Source organism: Seriola aureovittata, chromosome 20 (genome assembly GCF_021018895.1).
Source record: "Seriola aureovittata isolate HTS-2021-v1 ecotype China chromosome 20, ASM2101889v1, whole genome shotgun sequence".
In the NCBI taxonomy this organism is placed as follows: domain Eukaryota; kingdom Metazoa; phylum Chordata; class Actinopteri; order Carangiformes; family Carangidae; genus Seriola; species Seriola aureovittata.
Genome location: NC_079383.1, coordinates 23,019,353 through 23,038,398, shown reverse-complemented (window position 1 = coordinate 23,038,398; position 19,046 = coordinate 23,019,353). Strand labels below are relative to the sequence as shown.

At 31.8% G+C, this 19,046-nt stretch overlaps 1 protein-coding gene and 1 long non-coding RNA gene across 3 annotated transcripts in view; one reads left to right on the top strand and one right to left on the bottom strand.

The window, feature by feature from the left end:
- The first annotated feature begins 449 nt into the window (after positions 1 to 449).
- Positions 450 to 8,205, top strand: LOC130161025 (uncharacterized). Of its 2 annotated transcripts, XR_008826086.1 has the most exons (6): positions 450 to 1,308; positions 1,545 to 1,942; positions 2,020 to 2,103; positions 4,800 to 4,942; positions 7,006 to 7,121; positions 7,347 to 8,205. It is a non-coding gene; the product is annotated as an uncharacterized LOC130161025 (long non-coding RNA). The 2 variants fall into 2 exon arrangements; XR_008826085.1 differs by having other exon boundaries at positions 7,006 to 8,205.
- The window catches only part of LOC130161003 (tomoregulin-1-like), a 26,799-nt gene continuing 10,464 nt past the window's right edge, over positions 2,712 to 19,046 (bottom strand). The window contains exons 7-10 of the mRNA XM_056363909.1: positions 6,643 to 6,690; positions 6,375 to 6,495; positions 5,853 to 6,014; positions 2,712 to 4,896 (exon numbers count right to left, since the gene is read on the bottom strand). Of these exons, the coding sequence (XP_056219884.1) occupies positions 4,812 to 4,896; positions 5,853 to 6,014; positions 6,375 to 6,495; positions 6,643 to 6,690 (416 nt within the window). The 3' untranslated portion in view covers positions 2,712 to 4,811. The remainder of the gene's footprint in view (positions 4,897 to 5,852; positions 6,015 to 6,374; positions 6,496 to 6,642; positions 6,691 to 19,046) is intronic.

The window sequence follows — 19,046 nt, the reverse complement described above, 5'->3', positions numbered from 1 at the left end:
AAAAGAGAGAGGAGGTGAAATGCAGAGGGAGAATTTAGAGGAAGAATCATCAGAGTTTTAACAATGTTTACTCAACGTTTGTAGTTGTGGATTTTAAAGCGTGTGTCCAGACCGTGACAATAAATACTCTCAAGAAGAGATCTCTTTCTAAGTTTATCTTCTTCCAACTTGAGTCATGTTGGACTCCTGAAGGCCGGGTCTACCCACAAACCTCCCACCAATCACAGAATTTCAAAATGGAAATGGATATTGCTGGAATGTATGTGTTAATGAGCGAGATAGATAAAGAGTGACATGGATCCCAGCCTCACTCTGTGTTCTCTGCTGCTAAAAATACAGTGAGGGTAAAGTGACTCCCTGTGCCTCTTTGGGAGATGAGTGTATTAAAAGGAATGGAAACCCCCCCCCCCTCCCCCTCCCATCTATTCCTCCATCATCCATCCATCAACCGTCACCTTTTCACTTGTTCTGTCTTAATCCCTCCCTCCAGGTTTGGTCTTTTTTGGCATCCCCAGGTCTACAGATGAGCAGCGAGGCATTCCTAATGCTAACACTCGTCTTCACTTCCATCTTAGCGAGTTACTGGAACCAGGAAGTCCCATTTTGGCCAAATGGGCCGGAGCGTCCGAAGACCTGAGTTGAGATGAGCAAGTATCAAACAGGATAGACAGCGTCAAATCATCTTATCTGAAGCGCTTATCTAATGAAACTGATTAGATATTGAGTGAGGTGTGAAGTAATTTTAGTGGCAGTACAGCTGCATTCAAAGACTGCGATTGGTGACAAGAAAAACTTTATGTTTACCCCAGAACTTAATGAATACATGAAGATACAAACTACATTTCCCTCCATTAAGTAAGTGGCGGCGTTCCCCTTTAAAGACTTGAAATCAGCTTTAATCTGAGACGTGGTGTGTGTGGCTGCAGGTTTCTGAGCCCGATGCAGTTAGTGTAAGCTGAACCACTGAGTTTGTGTTGCTCTGTCACACTGCTGTTGTTATGATGGTTACAGCTCGCCAGTTGGGCAACGGCCAACGAGACTGAACCTGATCATCATATCTGCATTCACATCCACTCTCTAAGTGCGTAGTCTAAAGTTTGTTTTAGCTGCAAAGTAGATTTAATGGCTGAAAGAGTTTATTGCAAGTTTTCTTGGAGTCATTATGTTGTGGCCGTTAGAGGAACTGCAGCTTAAGACACTGGCTGCACTTGATGCCAATGAAGAGTCTGAAACTGGGATCATCAATCTGTTGCTCACAATCGACGTTTGTGGAGTTCCAAGTCTGTGACAAAGGTTTTTGGTTGAAAGGTAATTTGATGTTGATTCTGCATCTACTGTGAAGGTCAGGTCTCACTTCACTTATCGCCATATGTAACTGGACTTGGTGCTGACTATCGTTCCTTTTACCTTTGTACATGAGTGAATCCTCCCAGAAGAATTCAGATCCCTCATTCTGTTGTTTTAAAACTTGAGATGTGAAAAGTTATCTTTTGCTTGGAAAAGGTGTCCACAGACCTAAACCAATTAACTTTTATATTTATCAGTGTTTTTTCAGATTTAAGGAACCATCTTGCTGCCCATCAGCTGACTCTTCAGTAACTTTGCTTTTGAACACACAAGCAGCGTCCTGTCATATTTCGATCTGTCCAGAGTCGTAGCCAAAAACGGCCTTCAATGTTCAGACAACAGATTGAAACACAGAAGAAGAGGATGTGGAAGAAGGAGTGTGTTAGGATGTGAAGAGAATGGGGTGAGGTGAGAAAGGAGGGATGGAATTAGACGAAGAGAGAAGGGGACTCCCCGCCATCTAAAATCCCTCCACCAGCTGCTGCCTATATTTATCCTGCCGTCACTTCTATATTTAACTCCGCCTCCCGGGAGAAGACATGAATGCCTCAGCAGCCACCAGGAGCGCTTGGTTTTCATTCCTCCTTCACTGAAGGTGGGTGGAGTCTTCAGGTTAATGCTAATACGCCCGCAGTTCAATGAACTGACTCCAATATCTGTCTTGTGTTTCAGTTTCCTTGGAGCAGCATCTTGTGGACGTTTGAGGAACTGCATCTTCCCACACCTCAGCAGCTTGCCCGTCTCCAGGTGGCCGAGGTAGGTTACATTTGTCTGCATTACCTCTCTGCAATATGAGTTAAAGTGTTAAAGTGTCCGGTTCATTGGCACCAAGGTGAACCATGTTCAACTTTACTGCTCTGTGTTATGTCGTCACTAACAACCAAGACCCAAGGCTGCATTCAAATCACAGTAGTTTGTATTTTATTCAACAGATATGTGGTTCCTCCTTTCAGTATTTTTCTTAACAACCACTGGATGGATTAGTGTGAACTTTTATTCAGACATCCATGTTCCCCTCGGGATGAACTCTAATAACTTTGGTGATTCTCAGACTTTTCCTCCGGCGCCATGATAAGGTGAACATTTTAATTAGTCCAATACTTTTAAGCCTTTTTCCGAGGGAAATTCAATGCTTTTTAAGACCTGTGCATTTTTAAAGAATAAGTCGACAAGACTGATCAAGAATTCACAACCAGTTCCGGTAATTAGATAAAAATAATTTGGCACAGTTGATAAAGTCTGTAGCTCTAAATCCACCGATTATAATCAAATGTGGTTTCCTTGTAAAATTTAGACGCCAGAAAAGTAGCATCTCATCAGATCTGCTGTCAGTGTGAGAGAACCAATTAAAAATGGTGACACAGTGGGTTCAAACATCATAATTTAATTCTAGTTCAACTACAGCACAGTCTAAACAACAACTTCACTGTTTCATGCAGTACGCAACATCTACAGTAAAATCAGAGCGGATTCCCACAGGCATCACGAGACCGAGACCACAGCTCCACCAATGTTTGTGTTCCAGATAAATCTGATCTCAGCGCAGCGATGCTTTAGGGAACCTCGCCCCAGCTTATTCATCTACTCCTTCTACCACAATAAAACAACCAACACGGACACTTCGTACCATTGTTACAAATTATATAAAAAAAAAGAAGAAACTCGACCAAAAAAAACAAAACAAACAGTCATTTAAATTATTAGCAGTTTGTCAAAACACAAAAAAACATTGGAATCCATTTCCGGAATGGCGTCATCTGAAAATTAAGCAATAAAATAATTATAACAACAACCTGTACATGTCAGCTTGTACCTTTTTTTTAAGCAGTAGAAAAAACAGCATTTTGGTTTTCAGGTGCGTCTCATCATAACAAATACAAAAAGTTCAAATAAAGTTCATCTAAGTTACATGAAAAGGTATTTTTGACCCTGTGAGATGCAGCAAAAAAGAAAATAACACGTTAGACACAAGTCTACTGCAGCACAAACACCCGAGGCCTCGAGTGGTCCCTGATGATCCTGTAGTCCCGACAAAGAGCGGCCCCTGGAGTATTAAGGCGTTATAACACGGTGACAAAGAAAACCAGGCTAACCGTGAGCAGCAGTGCATCATGGGAGTTATTAGTATGAAACAAAACCAGGGCTGCAGTCGAAATGAAAAAAAAAAAGTCCTTGACCTTGATGGAAAATGTCATGAGGATGTTACTGATGTTGGTGCATAAATGTTGCTGCAGCAATGAATTGTGGGATGGCATTATCCCCTTTCCCTTTGTTAAAGGAAGCTCCAGTGTCCTCTATGCTAAAGGAGATAAGATAGGAAGCACTGAGGCTCCTTTCCTCAGCAGAAATCAACCAGCTCTCATCACGGCTGCTGCTCGGACACTTTCTGCTGCAGCCGAGTGTCAAGACCAAAGTGACGACTCGCAAACATCTTGTTGCATGTTAAATTTCTAAAGGCTGTTTTGGTGCAAGAGTGACCAACTTTAACCTTTAACTGTCTCATCAGAGTTCAGAAAAATTAACCAGATCTGTAGTTTTATGCCGTAATTTCAAGGTGACTACAGAAGCAAAAAAAACTTCTAAATACTTAATATTGAAATTTAAATACCACTGACTATATAGAATAACATACAGTATTTTACTTTGAAAACCATCTAAATTTATGTGGCTTGTGCTCCTCTAATTTCAAGTTGTAAAACTTCTAGTCCTAGAGAAATTATTTACCAAACGCAAAATAAATTCTAGCGTCCAATATGAAAAAAAAGAAAAAAGAATTTGCTTAAATTCTGGAGTAAAAATTTGAATTTGGTCAAAAAAATGGTTAAAATTCAAACCTGAACAACCAGATGCCAGAATAAAGATTTTAGCCACAAATATGGTTTCTGGAAAAAAGTGAATTCAAATCACAGGAATTCAGTATTTAAATGTCAACATTAGGTGTTCTGCAGGAATAGCTAATATTTGCATATATCTAATGTACATGCCACATAAACAAGGTTACACATATTTTCTAGTTTTCCTTCAAAATAAATCTAAAACAGAAACAATGTCGGTCTGCGTCCCACAGGGTGAAAACAAACAGAAACAACATCTTTCCAGTTAGTATGTGGACGGTCCAGAGTGAAGATACAATCAGATAAATAATGTTTCCTGTTGGATCCACAGTGATTCAGAGTCTGAGAGCAGCAGCATCATGACAAACACGAACCAGACTGTACGTCTCCGCTCCGACTGATGGAAAACAAAACGTCCTCTGCAGACAGCGAAGAGACAAAACTGTGCAGCCAGAAAGAGAAATCAAAGATGGAGGAAAATCTTTAAAATAAGGCCCCTTAAGAAAGTTAAAATTATTTTTTTTAAAAAGGGGAAAAAAAGAGGCACCAAAAAGTCGAGATATAAAAAATGCAGTCTGTCTGTGTGGTACGAAAAATTGGACTTCTTGTATTTCACAGAAACTGGAGCAGCTACATCATCCTGGAGGACGTTCCTGACGGGAAGTGGCCGAGGTGCTGCTTCTGTCTCCGTCCACGCTTCGTCTTGTTGCACCTCCTGCAGGACATGACAGGAAGTACACGTCAACAACCTGCAGCAGCAGGTGCTTAGTGACGGGGAAACACCACATCCTATATGTTTCACTTCAGTACAGAACTTTGACTACAAGAAATCTTAACTCAAGGTCCACTCACTGGCTTCTTCCAGAGATTTAACCACATCTCACAGTCTTCATCAAATTGCTCAGTTGTCATGGAGATGGTTTAGATGTAATCACGTGACTTAATTGAACCATCTTCATCCGTCCATCCATTAATAAAAAAGTCAGTTAAAATAAAAAAAGGTTATAGTATTTGTCACAGTATGGTAAGTATAAATTTCATGGTAGTGTGAGTAAAAAAAATGTCACAGTATAAAATGTAAAAAAATGTCGCATTATAACAAAAATATACGTCATGACAAAATGTCGGTATCATCAGTTTTTATAAAAATGTTGTACAATAAGTTACAAAAATGAGTTACGTATACATAGCCATGAAAAACCGTCGTAGTATAAGAAGTCATTCAAATGTCAGTGTAGAATAAGTCATACGAATGTCAGAGTGTAGTAAGGTGAAAAACTGTCACTATCCAACGATGAAGACCTTGACATGTGTTTGAAAGCTCCCAAGTGGACATTGAGTCTATTTTTCTCTACCTTTCTCTACTCTGCTGAATTTGAAGGTGTTTTAATGAATTTTTACTTTAGTTGAATGTTTAGTGTTAGAAACTTATTTCGACTTGCAGGAGATTTTATCTGGATTTCAGCTTTAGTCAGAGTTGAGTGAAAGTTATTTTACACAGAAGAATCCATTAGTCTGGAAGGATTTCATCCAGCTGCATCACTGTTAACTGGGTTTCTAACCAGCTTTGTAAAGTGTGGATAAGACTGTACTTCCTCTGGTGTGTGTGTGTAGTTATTGATAACTGTAGTAGTCGCAGTAACACAACAGTAGTGATGTGAGTGTGAATACCTGGTGAAGCACATGACCACGGCTACGATGACGGCGATCTGAACGGCTCCGATGATGGCGGCGATCAGGACGTAGTGCAGCTTCTGACCGCTGGGCACCACGTACAGGATGTTAAAGTCCAGCAGCTCATCACACTGAGCGCCCCCATACGCTGCCTCACACCTGAGACACACACACACACACACACACACACACACACACACACACACACACACACACACACACACACACACACACACACACACACACACACACAGTAAACCGGGATTATTCAAACTTATTCTGACTTTAATCCAAGATAACTGTCTCACAAAACCAGTTTTAGACTCACTGTGTGTGTGTGTGTGTGTGTGTGTGTGTGTGTGTGTGTGTGTGTGTGTGTGTGTGTGTGTGTGTGTGTGTGTGTGTGTGTGTGTGTGTGTGTGTGTGTGTGTGTGTGTACAGACAGTCTGACACTGGTCCTCACAAAGATAGGAGGACACACACACACACACACACACAGTTCACAGAGACAGGTGTTACCTGCAGGTGGGAAGATTCTGTCTCATCTCACACTGGCCGTGTTCACAGAAGTGGGCGTAGTCTTCAGGACAGGGGGTGGGGCTGTCCATAAACCCCTCCCCCTCACCAGGTTTGGACACAGCTGGGAAAAAAGAAAGAAAAATCCTGGTTCATGATTGGCAGTTACTGAAATACACTAAAGCTGCAGTGAGGGGAGGAAATCATCAGAATCAATATCTGATCCGACATGTTGGATTAAAAACTGATGTGGGGGGGGGGGGGGTCTCACCATAGATGTCTGGTTTGGTCTTGACGCCGTCATCCTTCCTGCTTTTGTCTGAAACACAAGAAGAAAAAGGTACTTAGATACTTTTCAGTTCTTTCATTCTCTTTAAATCATTTTACTCTTTCTTCTTATTCTAATCTTTTATTTGCTATATGTTGTTATTCTAACGTCTTCACATGATTAATTACTGCTCCGTGTTTTTCTACTTTTTCCTTCTTTTCAAATATATTTACAATACTGTGACACTTTAACCCCTTTTACAAGTGTTTGACATGTGCTAAATATATTGTAAGGAGAGAACAACAACGTCTGCCCCCTGTTGGACCATCTGATCACTTCATTTGTTGACTGAAGTTTTCCCCACAGCAAAATCAGATGTCCGTGGGAAAAAGCAAAACAGTTAAAGAAACAAGCATTTTCCTGGGGATGGATCTGAGACAACACCGCATGCATCACCCTGATATGTACCCTGAGACAGAATGGTACGTTAAAGAATAAACTGGCTAAATGTTGAGAAGAAACTGGGAATAAACACATTACCATTAATCCTAACTTCGATGAGACCCAAAAATGGTCTCAGCCCTTTTGAAGTATTGTTTGGAAGACTATTAAACACAGGAGTTTGTGGGCCAGCTCCCAACCACAGACAGTGTAGTGATGAAATGTTGAGCTATTGTGTAACTTTGTCCTCTGCTCCACACACACAGGTGGGAGCTGCCTTGCTCCAAGGACAGAAAGGACAACGCCACAACCTGAAACCTGGAGAGAGTCGGCTGTGGTAAAGAAGGAAGCACTGGAGGAACTCAAGGACAGTTCTTGATCCTCCGGACAACAGAAGTAAAGGTTGGAGATGAATACTTGGACTACCCATCCCTAAAGAGCAACCTCACTAACCAATGGTTAGCTCCACCTTTGTCACAGAAGGAGGAATCATTACAGCATGCAGAGACAGACCAGGAATAGAAGAAGCTGACAGACACTCCCCTGAGTGGTCCAAAAGCCCACTGGGAGTACGTGATGCACACTGGTTCTCTGCACTGCTGACAACACGCACATATAGGTTCAAAAGAGGAGCTTCTCATACAACGCACACATACCCAAGTGAGGGAAGCTTAATCAGGGTGGAAAGAATTCCAGCCAACGAGGATGAATAAGCAATTCAATCTGGACTCCCTGACAGAGGTGCTGAAAGAAATGTAGGCTGAGGATGTTCACGCATCAATTGCTTTGACTGGCTGTAAAGATGGCAAGGTGCACTGATGAAACGCACAGCCTAGCCTGTTGGACGAACTCCCATTCCAGGACAATGAGATTGATTCCTGTGTAGTGTGATTATAATTCTTACAGACATGTAAGCATGAACGTTAAATCAGCAGAATTAACATGTATTAGTATTTTATGTAAACATTTCTGTTGAATCTGACATTGTCATATTCATTGTGCAATTTAATTGCCTTCAGGAAACGGTAGCTGTGTTCTTTCATGCACAATATGCACTTTTAAAGATTTGTACTTTTTAAAGCACTATTAACATTGTGTGAATAAGTATTAAATTTCTTGTCCTCCTGTGTCTTTTATTTGGTCCATATGAACCTAGAAATTAATGTTTGATAAAATCAATAAAATACTAGACTTTAAAAAGGTCATAGTATAGTAAAGCAAAAAATGTCAAAAAACATAATAGTATAGTAAGGCATAAAAACCCCAAAAAAGTCATAGTTTAGTAAGGCATAAAAAGTGAAAAAAAGTAATAGTATAGTAAGACAAAAAAAAAAAGTCACAGTACAGTGAGGCAAAAAAACAAAATAAAAAAGTCATAATATAGTAAGGCATAAAAAAAAAGTCACAGTACAGTAAGGCAAAATTTTATTTTTTATTTTTAAATAAAGTCATAGTATAGTAAGGCAAAAAAAAACAAAAAAAAGTCATGGCAATAGTAAGGTAAAAAAAACAAAAAATTCATAGTATAGTAAGGCATAAAACCCAAAAAAGTCACAGTACAGTCAGGCAAAAAAAAACCCAAAAAGTCATAGTATAGTAAGGCATAAAAAGTTCAAAAAAGTCATAGTATAGTAAGGCAAAAAAAACAAAAAAGTCACAGTATAGTAAGAAAAAAAAAGTCATAGTATAGTAAGGCAAAAAAAAAAGTCACAGTATAGTAAGGCAAAAATAACAAAATAAAAAAGTCTTGGTATAGTAAGGCATAAAAACTAAAAAAAGTCATAGTATAGTAAGGCCAAAAAAACAAAAAAGTCATAGTATAGTAAGGAAAAAAAAAAAAAAAAGTCATAGTATAGTAAGGCAAAATTTTATTTTTTATTTTTAAATAAAGTCATAGTATAGTAAGGCAAAAAAAAACAAAAAAAAGTCATGGCAATAGTAAGGTAAAAAAAACAAAAAATTCATAGTATAGTAAGGCATAAAACCCAAAAAAGTCACAGTACAGTCAGGCAAAAAAAACCCCAAAAAGTCATAGTATAGTAAGGCATAAAAAGTTCAAAAAAGTCATAGTATAGTAAGGCAAAAAAAACAAAAAAGTCACAGTATAGTAAGAAAAAAAAAGTCATAGTATAGTAAGGCAAAAAAAAAAGTCACAGTATAGTAAGGCAAAAAAAACAAAATAAAAAAGTCTTGGTATAGTAAGGCATAAAAACTAAAAAAAGTCATAGTATAGTAAGGCCAAAAAAACAAAAAAGTCATAGTATAGTAAGGAAAAAAAAAAAAAAAAAGTCATAGTATAGTAAGGCATCAAAAATGAAAAAACGTCATAGTATAGTATGTCATAAAAAACAAGAAAAAAAGTCATAGTATAGTAAGGTAAAAAAAACAAAAAAGTCATAGTATAGTAAGGCATAGAAAAAAGAAAAAGAGTCATAGTAAGGCATAAAAACCAAAAAAGTCATAGTATAGTAAGGAAAAAAAAAAAGCCATAGTATAGTAAGGCAAAAAAAAAAAAAAAGTCATAGTATAGTAAAGCAAAAAAAAACAAAAAACTCATAGTATAGTAAGGCCAAAAGAACAAAAAAGTCATAGTAAAAACAAATAAATTAAAAAAAGCCATAATATAGTAAGGCAAAAAAAAAAAAAGTCATAGTATAGTAAGGCAAAAAATAAAAAAATTCATAGTATAGTAAGGCAAAAAAAAAAAGTCATAGTATAGTAAGGCAAAAAAAAAGAAAAATTGTCAAAGTATAGTACGGCAAAAAAAAATAATAAAAAAGTCATAGTATAGTAAGGCAAAAAAACAAAAAAGTCATAGTATAGTAAGGCATAAAAACCAAAAAAGTCATAGTATAGTAAGGCATAAAACCCAAAAAAGTCACAGTACAGTCAGGCAAAAAAACCCCGAAAAAGTCATAGTATAGTAAGGCATAAAAAGTTCAAAAAAGTCATAGTATAGTAAGGCAAAAAAAACAAAAAAGTCACAGTATAGTAAGAAAAAAAAAGTCATAGTATAGTAAGGCAAAAAAAAAAAGTCACAGTATAGTAAGGCAAAAAAACAAATAAAAAAGTCTTGGTATAGTAAGGCATAAAAACTAAAAAAAGTCATAGTATAGTAAGGCCAAAAAAACAAAAAAGTCATAGTATAGTAAGGAAAAAAAAACAAAAAAGTCATGGTATAGTAAGGTAAAAAAACCCAGAAAGTCATAGTATAGTAAGGCATCAAAAATGAAAAAACATCTTAGTATAGTAAGGAAAAAAAAAACAAAAAAGTCATGGTATAGTAAGGTAAAAAAAACAAAAAAGTCATAGTATAGTAAGGCATAAAAAACAAAAAAAGTCATAGTATAGTAAGGCATAAAAAAAAGAAAAAAAGTTATAGTTTAGTATCTCATAAAAAACATGAAAAAAAGTCACAGTACAGTTAGGCAAAAAAAAACCCAAAAAGTCATAGTATAGTAAGGCATAAAAACCAAAAAAGTCATAGTATAGTAAGGCATAAAAAAAAGTTAAAAAGTCATAGTATAGTAAGGCAAAAAAAAAAAAAAAAGTCATAGTATAGTAAGGCATAAAAAAAAAAAAGTCATAGTGTAGTAAGGCATCAAAAATGAAAAAACGTCATAGTCATAAAAAACAAGAAAAAACGTCATAGTATAGTAAGGCAAAAAAAAAAAGTCATAGTATAGTAAGGTAAAAAAAAGTGTAAAAAAGTCATAGTATAGTAAGGCATAAAAAAAAAGTCATAGTATAGTAAGGCAAAAAAAAAAAAAAGTCATGGTATAGTAAGGTAAAAAAACCAAAAAAGTCATAGTGTAGTAAGGCATCAAAAATGAAAAAACGTCATAGTCATAAAAAACAAGAAAAAAGGTCATAGTATAGTAAGGCAAAAAAAAAAAGTCATAGTATAGTAAGGTAAAAAAAGTGTAAAAAAGTCATAGTATAGTAAGGCATAAAAAAAAAGTCATAGTATAGTAAGGTAAAAAAACAAAAAAGTCGTATAGTAAGGCATAAAAAAAAGAAAAATAGTTAAAGTATAGTAAGGCAAAAAAACAAAAAAGTCATAGTATAGTAAGGCAAAAAAAAAAAAAAAAAGTCATGGTATAGTAAGGCATAAAAAAAAGAAAAAAGGCATAGTATAGTAGGGCATAAAAACCAAAAAAAGTCATAGTATAGTAAGGCATAAAAAAAAGAAAAATAGTCAAAGTATAGTAAGGCAAAAAAAAAAAAGTCATAGTATAGTAAGGTAAAAAAAGTGAAAAAAAGTCATAGTATAGTAAGGCAAAAAAAAACAAAAAAGTCATATTATAGTAAAGCAAAAAAAAACAAAAAAGTCATAGTATAGTAAGGCCAAAAGAACAAAAAAGTCATAGTAAAAACAAATAAATAAAAAAAAGCCATAATATAGTAAGGCAAAAAAAAAAAAAAAGTCATAGTATAGTAAGGCAAAAAGAAAAAAAAGTCATAGTGTAGTAAGGTAAAAAAACCAAAAAAGTCATAGTGTAGTAAGGCATCAAAAATGAAAAAACGTCATAGTATAGTAAGGCAAAAAAAAAAAGTCATAGTATAGTAAGGTAAAAAAAAGTGTAAAAAAGTCATAGTATAGTAAGGCATAAAAAAAAAAGGTCATAGTATAGTAAGGCAAAAAAACAAAAAAGTCATAGTATAGTAAGGCAAAAAAAAAAAAAAAAGTCATGGTATAGTAAGGCAAAAAAAAAAAAAAAAGGCATAGTATAGTAGGGCATAAAAACCAAAAAAAGTCATAGTATAGTAAGGCATAAAAAAAAGAAAAATAGTCAAAGTATAGTAAGGCAAAAAAAAAAAAAGTCATAGTATAGTAAGGTAAAAAAAGTGAAAAAAAGTCATAGTATAGTAAGGCATAAAAAAAAAAAAGTCATAGTATAGTAAGGCAAAAAAGCCATAGTATAGTAAGGCAAAAAAAAAAAAAAAAGTCATAGTATAGTAAAGCAAAAAAAAACAAAAAAGTCATAGTATAGTAAGGCCAAAAGAACAAAAAAGTCATAGTAAAAACAAATAAATTAAGAAAAGCCATAATATAGTAAGGCAAAAAAAAAAAAAGTCATAGTATAGTAAGGCATAAAAACCATAAAAGTCATAGTATAGTAAGGCAAAAAAAAAAGTCATAGTATAGTAAGGCAAAAAAAAAAGTCATAGTATAGTAAGTAAAAAAAACAAAAAAAAGTCATAGTATAGTAAGGCATAAAACCCAAAAAAGTCACAGTACAGTCAGGCAAAAAAACCCCAAAAAAGTCATAGTATAGTAAGCTAAAAAAAGTGAAAAAAAGTCATAGTATAGTAAGGCAAAAAAAACCTAAAAAGTCATAGTATAGTAAGGCATAAAAAAAAAACAAAAGTCACAGTATAGTAAGGCAAAAAAACCAAAATAAAAAAGTCATAGTATAGTAAGGCAAAAAAAAAAAGTCATAGTTTAGTAAGGCATAAAAACGAAAAAAAGTCATAGTTTAGTAAGGTAAAAAAAATGAAAAAAAGTCATAGTATAGTAAGGCATAAAAAGTGAAAAAAAGTCATAGTAATGTAAGGCAAAAAAACAAAAAAGTCACAGTATAGTAAGAAAAAAAAAGTCATAGTATAGTAAGGCAAAAAAAAAGTCACATAATAGTAAGGCACAAAAAACAAAATAAAAAAGTCTTGGTATAGTAAGGCATAAAAACTAAAAAAAGTCATAGTATAGTAAGGCCAAAAAAACAAAAAAGTCATAGTATAGTAAGGAAAAAAAAAAAAAAAAAAGTCATGGTATAGTAAGGTAAAAAAACCCAAAAAGTCATAGTATAGTAAGGCATCAAAAATGAAAAAACATCTTAGTATAGTATGTCATAAAAAACAAGAAAAAACGTCATAGTATAGTAAGTCATTAAAAAAAAAAAAAAAAAGTCATGGTATAGTAAGGTAAAAAAAACAAAAAAGTCATAGTATAGTAAGGCATAAAAAAGAAAAAAAGTCATGGTATAGTAAGGCAGAAAAAAAGAAAAAAAGTCATAGTATAGTATCTCATAAAAAACATGAAAAAAAGTCACAGTACAGTTAGGCAAAAAAAACCCAAAAAAGTCATAGTATAGTAAGGCATAAAAAACAAAAAAGTCATGGTATAGTAAGGTAAAAAAAACAAAAAAGTCATAATATAGTAAGGCATAAAAACCAAAAAAAGTCATAGTATAGTAAGGCATAAAAAAAAGAAAAAAAGTCATAGTATAGTATCTCATAAAAAACATGAAAAAAAGTCACAGTACAGTTAGGCAAAAAAAAAAAAAAGTCATAGTATAGTAAGGCAAAAAACAAATTCATAGTATAGTAAGGCAAAAAACAAAAAAAAGTCATAGTATAGTAAGGCATAAAAAAAAGTAAAAAAGTCATAGTATAGTAAGGCAAAAAAAAAAAAAAAAGTCATAGTATAGTAAGGCATAAAAAAAGAAAAATAGTCAAAGTATAGTAAGGCAAAAAAAAAAAGTCATAGTATAGTAAGGCATAAAAAAAGAAAAATAGTCAAAGTATAGTAAGGCAAAAAAAAAAAGTCATAGTATAGTAAGGCATAAAAAAAAAGTCATAGTATAGTAAGGCAAAAAAACAAAAAAGTCATAGTATAGTAAGGCAAAAAAAAAAAAAGTCATAGTATAGTAAGGCATAAAAAAAAGTAAAAAAGTCATAGTATAGTAAGGCAAAAAAAAAAAAAAAGTCATAGTATAGTAAGGCATAAAAAAAGAAAAATAGTCAAAGTATAGTAAGGCAAAAAAAAAAAGTCATAGTATAGTAAGGCATAAAAAAAAGTCATAGTATAGTAAGGCAAAAAAACAAAAAAGTCATAGTATAGTAAGGCAAAAGAAAAAAAAAGTCATGGTATAGTAAGGCATAAAACAAAGAAAAATAGTTATAGTATAGTAAGGTAAAAAAACCAAAAAAGTCATAGTGTAGTAAGGCATCAAAATGAAAAAACGTCATAGTCATAAAAAACAAGAAAAAACGTCATAGTATAGTAAGGCAAAAAAAAAAAGTCATAGTATAGTAAGGTAAAAAAAGTGTCAAAAAGTCATAGTATAGTAAGGCAAAAAAAAAAAAAGTCATAGTATAGTAAGGTAAAAAAAACAAAAAAAAGTCATAGTATAGTAAGGCAAAAATAAAAGTTATAGTATAGTAAGGCAAAAAAAAGAAAAAAGCCATAGTATAGTAAGGAAAAAAAAAAGTCATAGTTTAGTTAGGCAAAAAAAACCCAAAAAAGTCATAGTATAGTAAGGCATAAAAACCAAAAAAGTCATAGTATAGTAAGGCAAAAAAAAAAGTCATAGTATAGTAAGGCAAAAAAAAAAGTCATAGTATAGTAAGTAAAAAAAACAAAAAAAAGTCATAGTATAGTAAGGCATAAAACCCAAAAAAGTCACAGTACAGTCAGGCAAAAAAAACCCAAAAAAGTCATAGTATAGTAAGGTAAAAAAAGTGAAAAAAAGTCATAGTATAGTAAGGCAAAAAAAACCTGAAAAGTCATAGTATAGTAAGGCATAAAAAAAAACAAAAGTCACAGTATAGTAAGGCAAAAAAACCAAAATAAAAAAGTCATAGTATAGTAAGGCAAAAAAAAAAGTCATAGTTTAGTAAGGCATAAAAACGAAAAAAAGTCATAGTTTAGTAAGGTAAAAAAAAAATGAAAAAAAGTCATAGTATAGTAAGGCAAAAAAACAAAAAAGTCACAGTATAGTAAGAAAAAAAAAGTCATAGTATAGTAAGGCAAAAAAAAAGTCACAGTATAGTAAGGCACAAAAAACAAAATAAAAAAGTCTTGGTATAGTAAGGCATAAAAACTAAAAAAAGTCATAGTATAGTAAGGCCAAAAAAACAAAAAAGTCATAGTATAGTAAGGAAAAAAAAAAAAAAAAGTCATGGTATAGTAAGGTAAAAAAAAACAAAAAGTCATAGTATAGTAAGGCATCAAAAATGAAAAAACATCTTAGTATAGTATGTCATAAAAAAAAAAAAAAAAGTCATAGTATAGTAAGGAAAAAAAAAAGAAAAGTCATAGTATAGTAAGGAAAAAAAAAAAAAAGTCATGGTATAGTAAGGTAAAAAAAACAAAAAAGTCATAGTATAGTAAGGCATTAAAAACAAAAAAAGTCATAGTATAGTAAGGCATAAAAAAAGAAAAAAAGTCATAGTATAGTATCTCATAAAAAAACATGAAAAAAAGTCACAGTACAGTTAGGCAAAAAAAAAACAAAAAAGTCATAGTATAGTAAGGCATAAAAAACAAAAAAGTCATGGTATAGTAAGGTAAAAAAACCAAAAAAAGTCATAGTATAGTAAGGCATAAAAAACAAAAAAAGTCATAGTATAGTAAGGCATAAAAAAAAGAAAAAAAGTCATAGTATAGTATCTCATAAAAAACATGAAAAAAAGTCACAGTACAGTTAGGCAAAAAAAAAAAAAAGTCATAGTATAGTAAGGCATAAAAACCAAAAAAGTCATAGTATAGTAAGGCAAAAAACAAATTCATAGTATAGTAAGGCAAAAAAAAAAAAAAGTCATAGTATAGTAAGGCATAAAAAAAAAGTCATAGTATAGTAAGGCAAAAAAACAAAAAAGTCATAGTATAGTAAGGCATAAAAAAAAGAAAAATAGTTAAAGTATAGTAAGGCAAAAAAACCCAAAAAGTCATAGTATAGTAAGGCATCAAAAATGAAAAAACATCTTAGTATAGTATGTCATACAAAAAAGTGTAAAAAAGTCATAGTATAGTAAGGCATAAAAAAAAAAGTCATAGTATAGTAAGGCATAAAAAAAAAGTCATGGTATAGTAAGGCATAAAAAAAAGAAAAAAAGGCATAGTATAGTAGGGCATAAAAACCAAAAAAAGTCATAGTATAGTAAGGCATAAAAAAAAGAAAAATAGTCAAAGTATAGTAAGGCAAAAAAAAAAAAGTCATAGTATAGTAAGGTAAAAAAAGTGAAAAAAAGTCATAGTATAGTAAGGCAAAAAAACAAAAAAGCCATAGTATAGTAAGGCAAAAAAAAAAAAAAAGTCATATTATAGTAAAGAAAAAAAAACAAAAAAGTCATAGTATAGTAAGGCCAAAAGAACAAAAAAGTCATAGTAAAAACAAATAAATAAAAAAAAGCCATAATATAGTAAGGCAAAAAAAAAAAAAAGTCATAGTATAGTAAGGCATAAAAAATAAAAAAGCCATAGTATAGTAAGGCAAAAAAAAAAAAAAAATCATAGTTTAGTAAGGTAAAACAATGAAAAAAAGTCATAGTATAGTAAGGCATAAAAAACAAAAAAGTCATAGTATAGTAAAGCATAAAAACCAAAAAAAAGTCATAGTATAGTAGGGCATAAAAAACAAATAAGTCATAGTATAGTAAGGCATAAAACCCAAAAAAGTCACAGTACAGTAAGGCAAAAAAAACCCCAAAAAAGTCATAGTATAGTAAGGCGGAAAAAAAAAGTCATGGTATAGTAAGGTAAAAAAAAGAAAAAAAGTCATAGTATAGTAAGGCATCAAAAATGAAAAAACGTCATAGTATAGTATGTCATAAAAAACAAAAAAAAACGTCATAGTATAGTAAGGCAAAAAAAAAAGTCATAGTATAGTAGGGCATAAAAACCAAAAAAAGTCATAGTATAGTAAGGCATAAAAAAAGAAAAATAGTCATAGTATAGTAAGGCAAAAAAACAAAATAAAAGAGTCATAGTAAAGTAAGGTAAAAAAAAGTGAAAAAAAGTCATAGTATAGTAAGGCATAAAAAATAAAAAAAGTCATAGTATAGTAAGGCAAAAAAACAAAAAAGTCATAGTATAGTAAGGCAAAAAAAAAAAGTCATAGTTTAGTAAGGCATAAAAACCAAAAAAGTCATAGTATAGTAAAGCAAAAAAAACCCCCAAAAAGTCATAGTTTAGTAAGGCATAAAAAACCAAAAAGTCATAGTATAGTAAGGCAAAAAAACCCAAAAAGTCATAGTATAGTAAGGCATAAAAACCAAAAAAGTCATAGTATAGTAAGGCAAAAAAACAAAAGAGTCATAGTACAGTAAGGCAAAAAAAAGTCATAGTATAGTAAGGCAAAAAAAAAAAAAAAAAAAAGTCATAGTATAGTAAGGCTTAAAAAACAAAAAAGTCACAGTACAGTAAGGCAAAAAAACCCAAAAAAAGTCATGGTATAGTAAGGCAAAAAAAAAAAAAAGTCACGGTATAGTAAGGTAAAAAAAACAAAAAAGGCATACTATAGTAAGGCATCAAAAATGAAAAAACGTCATAGTATAATAAGGCAAAAAAGAAAAAAGTCATAGTATAGTAAGGTAAAAAAAGCAAAAAAAAAGTCATATTATAGCAAGGCAAAAATAAAATCCATAGTATAGTAAGGAAAAAAAAAAGTCATAGTTTAGTAAGGTAAAAAAAACAAAAAAAAGTCATATTATAGTAAGAAAAAAAAACAAAAAAGTCATAGTATAGTAAGGCCAAAAGAACAAAAAAGTCATAGTAAAAACAAATAAATTAAAAAAAGCCATAATATAGTAAGGCAAAAATAAAAAAATTCATAGTATAGTAAGGCAAAAAAAAAAGTCATAGTATAGTAAGGCATAAAAAAAAGAAAAATTGTCAAAGTATAGTACGGCAAAAAAAATAATAAAAAAGTCATAGTATAGTAAGGCAAAAAAAAAGAAAAATTGTCAAAGTATAGTACGGCAAAAAAAAATAATAAAAAAGTCATAGTATAGTAAGGCAAAAAAACAAAAAAGTCATAGTATAGTAAGGCATAAAAACCAAAAAAGTCATAGTATAGTAAGGCATAAAAACCAAAAAATTCATAGTATAGTAAGGCAAAAAAAAAGTCAAGGTATAGTAAGGCAAAAAATAATAATAAAAAAGTCATAGTATAGCAAGGCAAAAAACCCCAAAAAAGTCATAGTATAGTAAGGTAAAAAAAACAAAAAAAAAGTCATAGTATAGTAAGGCAAAAATAAAAGTTATAGTATAGTAAGGCAAAAAAAAGAAAAAAGCCATAGTATAGTAAGGCAAAAAAAAAAGTCATAGTATAGTTAGGCAAAAAAAACCCAAAAAAGTCATAGTATAGTAAGGCATAAAAACCAAAAAAGTCATAGTATAGTAAGGCAAAAAAAAAAGTCATAGTATAGTAAGGCAAAAAAAAAAGTCATAGTATAGTAAGTAAAAAAAACAAAAAAAAGTCATAGTATAGTAAGGCATAAAACCCAAAAAAGTCGAAGTACAGTCAGGCAAAAAAACCCCAAAAAAGTCATAGTATAGTAAGGTAAAAAAAGTGAAAAAAAGTCATAGTATAGTAAGGAAAAAAAAAACTAAAAAGTCATAGTATAGTAAGGCATAAAAAAAAACAAAAGTCACAGTATAGTAAGGCAAAAAAACCAAAATAAAAAAGTCATAGTATAGTAAGGCAAAAAAAAAAAAAGTCATAGTATAGTAAGGTAAAAAAAACGAAAAAAAAGTCATAGTATAGTAAGGCAAAAATAAAAGTTATAGTATAGTAAGGCAAAAAAAAGAAAAAAGCCATAGTAAAGTAAGGAAAAAAAAAAGTCATAGTTTAGTTAGGCAAAAAAAAACCAAAAAAGTCATAGTATAGTAAGGCATAAAAACCAAAAAAGTCATAGTATAGTAAGGCAAAAAAAAAAGTCATAGTATAGTAAGGCAAAAAAAAGTCATAGTATAGTAAGTAAAAAAAACAAAAAAAAGTCATAGTATAGTAAGGCATAAAACCCAAAAAAGTCACAGTACAGTCAGGCAAAAAAAAACCAAAAAAGTCATAGTATAGTAAGGTAAAAAAAGTGAAAAAAAGTCATAGTATAGTAAGTAAAAAAAACAAAAAAAAGTCATAGTATAGTAAGGCATAAAACCCAAAAAAGTCACAGTACAGTCAGGCAAAAAAAACCCAAAAAAGTCATAGTATAGTAAGGTAAAAAAAGTGAAAAAAAGT